Raw genomic sequence first — 12,265 nt, 5'->3', positions numbered from 1 at the left:
TTTTAGTTTTAATCCATCCCATTTATTGATTCTTGATTTTACTACTTGCGCTGTAGGAGTCTTATTGAGGAATTAAGTTTCTAAGCCAACGTGATGAAGATTTGAGCCTACTTTTTCTTCTAGTTAGGTACGGGATCTCTGGTCTAATGCTTAGGTCCTTGATCCACTTTGAGTTGAATTTTGTGCAGGGTAGAAGAGAAGGATTTAATTTCACTTTGCTACATATGAATTTCCAGTTTTCCCAGCACCGTTTGTTGAATAGGCTATCTTTTCTCCAATGTATATTTTTGGCACCTTGGCACCTTTGTCTAGTATGAGATAATTGTATTTATGTGGGAATGTCTCTGTGTCTTCTATTCTGTACCATTGGTCTACATGTCTGTTTTGGTGCCAATATCATGCCATTTTTGTTACTGTAGCTCTGTAGTATAATTTGCTTCCTGCTTCACTTTTCTCGCTAAGGATTGCTTTGGCTATTCTGGGGCTCTTATTTTTCCAAATGAATTTCATGACCGCTTTTTCTATTTCTATGAAGAACATCATTGGAATTACATTAAATCTGTATAGCACTTTTGGTAGTATGGCCATTTTGAAAATATTAATTTTTAATATTAAAAACAGAAATGCAATTTTTCCTGGATATATATCTGCTGAAATGAATTAATGATTTGTGTTCAACGTATTCATCCAGCAGAAGAAAGTTTCACCGAAAAATGAATTTACCCATAGACTTGTCAGTTTATAAGTAAATACACAATAGAAATTTGAGTGCATATAGTATGCATTACTTTGGCTCAGGTAAATAATGAATCTCTAACCACGTAAATTTTTAAAGCACTGATATTCCAAAACTTGTGACTTTTGATAAAGAAAAAAAAAATTTTGGCAGATTGTTTGTACAATGCAGTATACATTAAAGTAGCTGGCTACATTATACTTAAACTCAAAATGTCCAATTATGTACATAATATCCTTTTAAAGGCTAAAAAGTATAAAGTAATTAAACATACAGAGCCAGTGGTATTAGTTGAAATTATAGCTAAATGCATGTTAGAAATAATGATATCAGTGACTAGAGGTTTTGTTTTTTTTCCCCCATAGTTGGTTACATCCTTGGACTTGGTGATAGACATGTACAGAATATCTTGATAAATGAACAGTCAGCAGAACTTGTGCATATAGATTTAGGTAAGTAATAAAGTATACATATTTTTAATTAATAAATATTTAGTCATCGAGCAATGCTGTTTAGCTACCAAGGTACAACAAATATGAGGGAGAAAGATACATAAATGTATCGTGTTGTGTGTCTGTGTGTGTGTGTGTGTGTGTGTGTGTGCTTAAAGCATAAACACTGTGGTACTGGAAGGAGTAGCTAACTTTACCTGGGATGAATGAAACTTGGTAGAAGAGAAGACAGTTGAGCCAAATCTTTTTTTTTTTTTTAACCTTTTATTTTTATTTATTTTTATGTGGTGCTGAGGATTGAACCCAGTGCCTTGCACATGCTAGGTGAGCGCTCTACCACTGAGCCACAACCCCAGCCCGAGCCAAATCTTTTAAGAAAGGGTGGGCTGGGAACGGTGGTGCACGCCTATGATCCCAGTGGCTCGAGAGGTGGAAGCAGGAGGATCTTGAGTTCAAAGCTAGCCTCAGCAATTTAACAAGGCATTAAGCAACTCAGTGAGACTCTGTCTCTAATAAAATACAAAAATAGGGCTAGGGATGTGGCTTAGTTGTCGAGTGCCCTAGTTCAATCCCCGGTTACTCACCCCCACCCCCACAAAAAGAAAGGATGGAAGCATCAGGAATGCTAGTATTGAAAAGACTGAGTCAGAAAAACTGGATAAATCACAGAAATTAGCAGGTAGAAGTATCTTTGAAACTAAAGGAGGAAAAAAATGTCATGAAAGAAGTAGTGTTCAATAGTAACTGAAAAATGAAGGCCTATAAAACTAGAAATCTCACTTGAATTTAAAGACAAATTATTTAATAAGGATAAAGGAATAAACAGATTTGATTAAAATGTAGAATTTTAAGATTTCTAAGAAGGTGCAGTTTTAGGAGGTTATAAATTCTGGGGTATAATCCATAGAAGTAGTCTGCTAAGACAGAGTAAAATCACTTTCCATTAAAACAGAGAAGGTGGGGCTGGGGTTGTAGCTCAGTGGTAAAGCACTTGCCCCACATGTGTGAAGCACTGGGTTTGATCCTCAGCACCACATAAAAATAAATAAAGATAATTGTGTGTTCATCTACAACTAAAAAAAACAAAACAACAACAACAAAAAAAAAAAAACAGAAGGTCAAGGATATTATATGGTTTCTGCAGAAAGAATTCCAGAGTTGGAATAAATACGAAGATTGTGTGCGCATGCCAATATTCAATGAATTTGAGAGAGTCTTAGGGTTAAGATATAACAAATAAGAAGTGGGAATGGGTTTGTTAAAGTCAGATGTGGTTTTCTCAATAGAAGAGTGAGAGTTTGCATGACAAACAGGAGGGCAGTAGTCTGGAAGATGCAAAATAGAGGTGGAAGTATACCAGCTTTGCCAGGCCATGCTAAAAACATCTTATAGATGAGAAGAACAAATTTGTAAAATCACTTTTGACTATTTGTCATTATCTACTAAAGGTGAAGATATGCATATCCTGTGAGCTAGCAGTTCTATTCCAACAGAAATGCACATATAAGAATATTTATGAAAGTACTATTTATAATAGTCTATAACTAGAAACAGTCCAAACACCTGTCACAGGTAGAATGGATGAATACAATGGAATATATATATTCATAAAATGGAATATAATAATTAGATTGAATGAACAATAGTTATATATAATATGAAGACCAAAATATAATCGTGAATGAAAAAATTTACACACAGAATAGTATGAACGATAACATTTACATAAAAATCAGAAACTGGTAAAATTAATCTATACTGTTAGAAGTCAGAATAGTGATAACAGTTTGAAGAAGTGGTGGGTGACTGGTAGGAGGGGACAAAGAAGGGATTCTGGAGCACATTAAGAGTTGAGTGTGGGTTACATAAATTTCTTCACTTTTTAAATACTCAGCCCCACACACTTGAATGAGTTGGGTGATTTATATACTTTTCTCTCTATATATCTCTTTGGTCATCTGTTTTACAGAACACCCACCCCCAAACTTAACAGCTCAAATCACAATTTATTATTATAAATAATAAATCTCTTATGATCTGTAGATTTGCTGAGCTCAGCTCAGAAGTTCTCGCTTAAAATCTCTCATGCAGTTGCAGCTAGCATCTATGGCTAGAGTCATCTTAAGACTCAAATGGAAGAGAGTCCAAGATGGACTCTTTTTTTCTTAAAAAAAAGAGAGAAAGAGGAAGAGAGAGAATTTTTTAATATTTATTTTTTAGTTTTCGGTGGACACAACATCTTTATTTTTATGTGGTGCTGAGGATCGAACCCAGCGCCACGCTCATGCCAGCCAAGTGCACTACCACTTGAGCCACATCCCCAGCCCAAGATGGACTCTTAATGTACATGTCTGATCTTTCAGGGCTTCTCCACATGACCTCTCTTTAGCATATCCTGGACTTAGCATCTCAGGGCTCCAAGAGGAAGGAAATAGAAGTTAAGGGCTAGGCCAGCAGCTAGCACAGTATCAAACCTTCTCACTGTATCATTTATTCTGTTACCTGCTTGTCTCTTTTTCCAACTCCCCCCACCTCTCTCTCTCTCTATCCGTCTCCACCGCCCCCCAACCCACCTCTTGGTATCAGTAGTAACTGTGGGAAATCTATGCAACTCTATTCAAATATATTAAGTAGTCCTTTCCCCTTGGGTCCCTTTCTCTCAAAACTCAATAATTTAAAAAATTAAAATAAAAAATCCTTTGCAAAATAGGTAAAAGGTATAAATGGACACTTCAAAGAAAATGCTCAGCAAATAAACACACAAAAAAGTAGTTTAATTGGTAACTTTATCTATAATAACTAGATTGGAAATAATTTGTATTGTCCTTCAGTGGGCAAATGCTTAAACAAACGATCACACCCTATCATGGAATACTACTTAGCAATAAGAAATACTGTTTTGAGTTTACAGCAATTTAGATGAATCTCCAGAGGATATGCTGAGTAAAAAGACTTTATCCCAAAAGGTTGCATACTGTGATTCCATTTATTTCATATACTTGAAATAACAAGATTATAAAAAGGGAAAAGAGATCAAAGGTTGGTAGAAGAACAGGGGTGGGGTGGGGAGTGGTAAAGTCACAGGAAGAAACTTGAGTGTGTGACTATATAAGGGCAGTGTAAAGGATCCTTGTGAGAGAAGAGTTATGTATCTTGACTGTTTGGTGTCAGTATTCTGGCCATGATGTTGTACTAGTTTCACAAGATAATTACCATAAGGAGAAACTGGGTAAAGGTATGGTATAGAATGATCTTTCTGTATTATTTCTTACACATGGGTGTGAATCTATAATTATCTCAAAACAGTTTCACTAAAAAATGTTTTAAAACAAACTGGGCATAGTGGTATACACTAATAATCGCAGCTGTTTGGTAGGCTGAGGCAGAAGTATCACAAGTTTGAGGCCAGTGGCAGCTTGGCCTAACCCTATCTCAAAATAAATTAAGGTCTCAAAATGTATCTCAGTAGTAGAGAACTTACCTAACATGTGCAAGGTCCTGGGTTAAATCCCTGGTGTTACCAAAAAAAAAAAAAAAGGTTTAAAAATATACATATCTTCTTCATTTTAAGTTCTATCAATAATTACTTCATTTAAAAAAAAACACCCTTTAATCAGATTTCTGTATATCAAGAAGTCTTATTTTTGTATTTGAGGTGGATTGCATAGATAGTGGTGGAAACGAGGTACTATACGTTTTAGAACCAATAGAAAAAAATGAAAGATTGTTGCTTTTGCAAAGTTCACTGGTGCTCGTTGGGAAAAATATAAATCAGCTGTCAGGCCTCCTTACCTGATTGTATTTTTTTATTTTAGGGGTTGCTTTTGAACAGGGTAAAATCCTTCCTACTCCTGAAACAGTTCCATTTAGACTCACCAGAGATATTGTGGATGGCATGGGCATTACTGGTGTTGAAGGGGTCTTCAGAAGGTAAGTGATATAAGGTAAAGGAGAGTAGACAATTTTGGTGTGAAAATTATTTGGATTATATATTTATATAGATAATGGATCAATGGTAGAATTATATTCCAATGCCTTACACTAGTATGAAAAACACCCTGGGTAAAAGCAGTAATAGATTTTCCTTCCTTCTTGCCACCTGGAACTTAACTCAGTCTGTCATGTATACTGTAATTCCTAACCACCTCTGGAAGCAGCCCACCTTTATAACTTTAATGCCTCAGTCGTAGCTAACTCCTTTATTGATTAGAACTAAGATTGGGTGCTCATTGTTGGGGATATAGCAGAGACTAGTTATGTCTAAAAGGAGCTTATATTGTAGTACAACTGTGTGCTAAAAAAGATTTGCAGTTCCTTGTTTTTTTCCCGCATAGATCTGTGTATGCCATTTTTTTAAACCAATCTATTTTTTTAATTGAGATGGATTCAAATAATATAAAATTGACCATTTTAAAGAGAGTGACCTACATTCCTTACAAAAGAAAAGAACACATGACCAGTTTAGAGGATTCTGACCATCAGCCACAATTAAAGAAATCAGAATAGGAAAATAATTATTATTGGTTTTCTATCCATTTAGCAAGGATTAAAAGGATTGATATTACTCATTGATGGAGAAATAGATGAGTACTTTTGTATTGCATGCAAATCATATTAAGTTTGAGACTAAATTTTACATTGCCTTAAATATGATATTAAAGTTTGTATGGTATGCATTAAAAAATAATTTAAAAAAATATAAAAAGAATGAGTCTGAGGCATTTAGTACATTCACAGTTGTATGCCCAGCACCTCTGTCTAGCTCTAAAACATTCTCATTACCCCAAAGTAAAATCTATACAATTAAGCAGTTATTCTCCACCCTCCTAGCCCTAGCCTTTGGCCAACACCAACCTGATTTCTGCCTTATTTTACTATTCTGGACATTTATTTAAATAGAATCAGGAAATAAGTTTGGCTTTCATTTTGCATAACATTTTAAGGTACCTCCAGGTTGTAGCATGATCAGGGCTTCAGGGCTTATGGTGGCCAAACACTATCTCACTGTATGGAAGAACCACATCTCATTCATCCATTTAGCTGACCATGGACACTAGGGTTTTCCCAGCTTTTGCCTCTTGTGAACAGTGCTGCTGTGAACAAACTTGTCCAAGATATTTGTTTGAACACTGGTTATCAGCCCTTCAGGGTTTCTACCTCCAAGTGGTAGTGCTGGATTATATGGTATATTCCATGTCTAACCTCTGGGGAGTTGCCAAATGATTTTTGCCAGCTGCTGAACCATTCTGCATTCCCACCAGCAACAACTGAGGGTTCCCATTTTCTACTTTCTCTCCCCAACACTTGTTATTTCCCTATACTTTTCTGATTACAGTCACTGGGGGTATAAAGGTATGTCCCACTGTAGTCCCTGCATGAGTGATGATGTTCAGCATCTTTTCATGTTTGTTAGCCATTTGTGTGTCCTCTTTGGAGGTCCAGTCTGTTTTTCATTTTTCACTTATCTAGGCATGGTGGTACATGCCTGTAATCCCAGCAACTCAGAGGCTGAGGCAGGAGTATCGAAAGTTCAAAACCAGTCTCAGCATTTTAGTGAAACTTTAAGCACCTTAGCAAAACCGTCCCATCTCATCAGATTGTTCCAAGGATTGAGTTCCAAAAAGAGCCTAGTGAATTGCTTACGTCCCAACAAACCCTATGTCTGCACCTGTTTTCCCCAAGATTCCAGTGGGAAGAGACCTAGCAAGCCAGAGGCTCCCCAGATGCTTCCCACCTGAGACACCAGTGAAGTCAGAGCCCTAGCCTCTCACCCCATACCCTGGCCATTTCCTAGGCCCAGTGAGGCAGAGGTAGGAGGCCAGGGTGGCCGCTGTCACTATGACAACTGCCAGCGGTGTCTCGGCCAGCCTGGCGTAGGCTGGCTAACCCTGAAGTCCTAGCCTGGGAGGCCAGTGGGTGACCCCAAGAGCAGCGCCCAAGCAGGAATACCCCGGGGTCCACGGTGGACCCACCACAGCACCCGCTTCCAGGCTGTACTCAATTTTGATTAGAGCAGATTCAAATCAAGTAAACTAGTATTGCCGCAATAATCAAGACTAAAAGAGATGTTTCATAGTAGTATTTTTTCTTATAAATGCTAAGCTTATGAAACATTTATATGTATGTATTTGTATTCATTTCAGAAATATCTGTTAAAAGCTTATCTTTTTTTTTAACTATTTTTTTTTAGTTGTATTTGGACACAAGACCTTTACTTCATTTATTTATTTTTATGTGGTGCTGAGGATCGGACCCAGTGCCTCAAATGTACTAGGCGAGTACTCTACTACTGAGCCACAACCCAGCCTCAAAAGTTTATTTTGCCAAGTACTTTGAGGTATAAATTTGGGAATTCCTAATTAGGATAGTCTCAGAGTATTACACATGAGTGTCTATGAGTAAATATGTGTTGAAAACAGTATGCAACAAAATCCATATTATAATGTGTTTGGCTCTGTAGATGCTGTGAGAAAACCATGGAAGTTATGAGAAATTCTCAGGAAACTCTGCTAACCATTGTAGAGGTAAAGTATATTATAAGGAAATCTTTATTTCTCTACCACGTAGTGCACTTTGTTAGGAAGTCATTGATTTAAAGAGCACTTATTCATTTTATTGCAGTGGGATGCTACTGGGCAGCAAGAGAGAGATTACACACTAAGCATTTTCACACATCAAAAATTTGGGGGGATTGGGGTTATGACTCAGCGATAGAGTGTTCACCTAGCACCTTCGAAGGGCTGGGTTTGATCCTCAGCACCACATAAAAATGAATAAAATAAAGATATAAAAAATTGGGGTGGGGTTAGAAATGCCTCTAGTTTCAGTCAAGGATTTTTAAAGGGTAATAAAAGAGGAAGTCAAAGAAGTAATGTTGCTTAATCACCTATAAGGATTTCTACATCACTATAAGGACTGTGGATATACTCCAAAAGGGTTTGGAGTCCAAGAAGTGATTTGCATCTCTACCTATAATAACTGTCATTTCTGAACATACCTCCCTGATGCTTTGTGATTTTTTTTTTAACCAGCCTATCTGATATTCCCTTTGTAAATCTGTCCAAATTTCTAGAACTCATTTGCTATGGTTGTCCCATAGCAAATGAGTTCTAGAAATGGTTGTTACTGACCTATTGTTGTGAGAGTAATTCCAAGTTGATTTTACTATATACTTCCTGGCTTCAACTTCAGGAGGGTACTTCTCAATAGCAAACTAGGTGCCAATTGTCTGGGAGATCATTCTTCTCTTGAATTCATTACTTTTCTTCTGTTAGGTTTCATTGAATCACAGTTACTATTTCTGATCTAATTACAATTTAAACATATCCCTCCTTTCTAAACCTCTCTTTCAGAGCACTTTGGGTGCATTTTTCTTTCTCTGTCTTTCCTGGCCTTCAAGGTCTTGTTTTCTTCACAGTGGATCATCATGTCCTCCAAGGTTTTATCTGTTCTACTAAGGAAATATTTCTCTCCCTCTAGCTCAATGATACTTATCCAAGGACAATTTTGTTGCATGGAGGACAGCTGTCAATGTCTGGAGATACTTTTTGTTATCACAGAGGGGGAGGGGGTTACAGTTGACATCTTCTAGGTAGAGGCTGGACTGCTGCTGATCATGCTACAGTACACAGCTCCACAATAAAGTATCCAATCCTAAAATTATGATATTAAGATTGAGAAACCCTGCTGTAGCTTAATCAGTTTGTGTTCCTTTATTGTTTTCAGCCACTTCTGTCTGGGTCTTCTTCTGTTTGGGTAGTTAGACTAAAGCTTATTTTTTAATTCCATTTCCTCCTTAATTCCAATATATTCAAATATGATTCCTGACACAAGCCCTTGATTGTTTTTTTTTAATTTTTTTCATTTATTTTTTATATATATGTGACAGCGAATACATTCAATTCTTATTACACATATAGAGCACAATTTTTCATATCTCTGGTTGTATACACAGTATATTCACACTAATTAATGTCTTCATACCTGTACTTTGAATAATAATTAAGTAATTTGTGTTGTTTCTATACTTCAACCCAAGATGACTACATAGGGTCTTTATAATAGAGGACTTCATTCCTTCCCATTGGTTGACTAATAAAATATTCTTCTATTTTGTGAATAAAACTCATAACTTATGTCCTGGTTAAGGGCATTTGCTTCAGAGGCCCCAATTCTCCATCAGGTGGCCTGTCTCAAGACAAAGATTTGTTAAAGTCCAATCTGAAGTCACACTTATGAACAAGGCACATGTAATCATTGTCAGTCTCTTCCCTTCATAGTTTTTAATGGCCTGAAAGAACAATCAAAACAGCATCATAAAATATGAAGAAATTTTTGGACTGTTAATCTAGCATATCCTAGAACTAAACCCACTAAAGACATTTTATAATCCCAATATGTGGTTGTACTGAGAAGCACAGTAAAATTAGCAACAATAAGTATTCCAGCCTTTTAATGCTTGCATGTCCTGCAGAAACTTTTTTTCTATAATTTACTCTTCATATATTCTTAAGACTCCTAAGGATTTGCTAAAGCCTAACTACAAGGGGAGGGGTGTTTCTAAGCTTATAAACACCAGGGCAGTTAGCTTTTTTGAACTGTCAAAGTCAGAAATCCCTCATGACCTTACTTTGTAAATTTCATTTTTTCTCTTTCTAATAAAGTGCCATTGGGAAATTGGGGCCTACAAAACAAATATCCTTACCTATTACCGCATTGGTCAGAGTAGAAAGTGAAGGAATGGAACTCATTAGAGCTTATCCCCTTTTAATAAACAAATTCACCTAGTTAGGAAACGTGCCAATGAATATCACTCCAGATATGGAGGAAAAATGAATTTAGAACAGATTAGACCCTCAGAACATGATGTCATTAAAGTTTCCTCCACCAGGAAACATGAAGATGCTTGATAAGTTTGCTCCCTCTCCTCCTATCAATTACTGTGTTATTGTTTTTCTAACCCTGACTCCATTCTTTATAATACATGATCAGGATGCACATTGTTCTTCTAATACACGTGTTCTCTCTGTTAGGTTCTCTTATATGATCCACTCTTTGACTGGACCATGAATCCTTTGAAAGCTCTGTATTTACAGCAGAGGCCAGAAGATGAAACTGAGCTACACACCACTCCAAATGCGGATGACCAAGAAAGCAAACGAGATCTTAGGTGAGCAGTATTTTAGGAAGAGTCTGTTGTCAGTTTGTTTTCTTACTCCCAAGACCCTTAAAACTGCTCTACATCATTGACACTTTTGTGTTTTCGTCATTAGTGATATTGACCAAAGTTTCAACAAAGTGGCAGAACGTGTCTTGATGAGATTGCAAGAGAAACTGAAAGGAGTGGAAGAAGGCACCGTGCTCAGTGTGGGTGGACAGGTGAATTTGCTCATACAGCAGGCTATGGACCCCAAAAATCTCAGCCGACTTTTCCCCGGATGGAAAGCTTGGGTGTGATCTTCAGTATATGAAATACTCCTTGAATTCAACCTTTAGAAACTGTATTTCAGCTTTCATTTTCAACCCATTCACAGTCTTTAAGTGGGGATTAATATTTAAGTGAACAACTGTGTTTTTGAAAAAAAAAATGTTTTCTGCTTGATTCATTCATCACCCAAAGATGCTGTGATAGTGTCCAGGAAGCTATTTGCTTTCACACATTAAAAATGACTGTTATTCTTGCCCTACTTATTGGCTAAATTTTTATTTCTTCTCAATAGCATAGTCATGGCATTTTCAATAGAATCCATGATTTATCCATTAGCTGAGAGTGATGAAACAGCAGAACAATGGTTGTTCCTTTGGTATAGATTATAACAAAAATACTGCTATTTTAAGGTGGCTTTTAGTTAAGACTTATTTCCCAGATACTACATATATGTATGTGACAGTTTTCTATAAAAGGGGGAAAACTCTAAAATTGTAACCATGGTAAAGCTACAATAAAAATAAGAATATAGGACTGGGTGTGACTCAGTGATAGAGAGGTTCCCTGAGAGGATATTGAAAACAAAGTAGTGCAGGTTGAGCGTTCCTAATCTGAAAATCCAAAACAAAATGTGTCAGTGACACAGACCTCTCTTAACTTTATCCAGAATTTTCTGAGTGTCATTTTGGTGGATTTTCATATTAGGGATGCTCAGCTCAGAGTTTATACAGATACTTCAAAGTCAGAAATACTTCTGGTTCCAAGCATTTTGAATAAGGGATATTCAGTCTGTATTGTAAAAATGTGTTTGTATTTTCAGTATGGTCACCTAGAGTTACAAAATAATGAAAATGTTACAGAGAAATTCAAAGACATGGTTAGTGTAGTTATTATTTTTTAAATATATATATACATAAAATGTATATATTTCCCTATTCTAATCTTAAACTTAAGTCAGACTTCAAGATTAGAATAGACTAGTCTTATAATTTAGAAAGCTAGTATACTGGTTTGAAATATATTGTGCCATTTCAAATGTTTTAATTGCACCTTAATGAAATTATGTAGTTTACATAGATTTGTTTTAATACTACTAAATGTATTGTTACCTGAGTCTATTATAAAATGGTTTTTCAATAAATAATTCTTCAAGTTTATACTAAAATTGCTCATTTCATTCAGATATTTGACCATTGTGTGTGCCAGGGATGGGGCTAGGGTTTTTTTTTCCAATTTTTATTTTTTAGATATTCATGGCAGTGAAGTGTATTTTGACATATTTTACATACGTGGAGTATAACTTATTCTAATTAGGATCCCATTCTTTTGGTTGTAGATGATGTGGAATTATACTGGTCATATATTCATATGCAAGGATTGGAAAGTTATGTCAAATTATTTCCACTGTCCTTCCTATTCCCCTTCCCCTTCCCTTCCCTTCATTCCCCTTTGTCTAATCCAGTGGATGTCTATTCTTCCCCACCCCCACTTTATTGTAGGTTAGCATCCACATATCAGTGAGAACATTCAGCCTTTGGTTTTGGGGGATTGGCTTATTTCACTTAGTATGATGGTCTCAAGTTTCATCCATTTACCAGCAAATGCCATAATTTCATTCTTCTTTATGGCCGAGTAATATTCCATTGTGTA

At 36.2% G+C, this 12,265-nt stretch overlaps 1 protein-coding gene across 5 annotated transcripts in view; it reads left to right on the top strand.

Moving 5' to 3' along the window:
* The window catches only part of Atm (ATM serine/threonine kinase), a 154,059-nt gene extending 142,287 nt beyond the window's left edge, over positions 1 to 11,772 (top strand). For 3 of the 5 annotated variants that reach the window (XM_058586520.1, XM_046466355.2, XM_046466346.2), the window contains exons 59-63: positions 1,102 to 1,188; positions 5,004 to 5,118; positions 7,649 to 7,712; positions 10,221 to 10,357; positions 10,461 to 11,772. In XM_058586520.1, coding sequence (XP_058442503.1) covers positions 1,102 to 1,188; positions 5,004 to 5,118; positions 7,649 to 7,712; positions 10,221 to 10,357; positions 10,461 to 10,644 — 587 coding nt within the window. In that variant the 3' untranslated portion in view covers positions 10,645 to 11,772. Of the gene's footprint in view, positions 1 to 1,101; positions 1,189 to 5,003; positions 5,119 to 7,648; positions 7,713 to 10,220; positions 10,358 to 10,460 lie in introns of those variants that run through there. The other 2 variants (XM_058586524.1, XM_058586522.1) reach the window with 1 other exon arrangement.
* The last annotated feature ends 493 nt before the right edge of the window (positions 11,773 to 12,265 follow it).

The sequence above is a fragment of the Marmota monax genome, unplaced genomic scaffold (genome assembly GCF_021218885.2).
Source record: "Marmota monax isolate L192 unplaced genomic scaffold, Marmota_monax_Labrador192_F-V1.1 WCK01_AAM20220418_F8-fsc00045, whole genome shotgun sequence".
NCBI classification, from domain to species: domain Eukaryota; kingdom Metazoa; phylum Chordata; class Mammalia; order Rodentia; family Sciuridae; genus Marmota; species Marmota monax.
The sequence above is the reverse complement of the archived record's forward strand: the minus strand, read 5'-3'. Positions and strand labels throughout refer to the sequence as shown.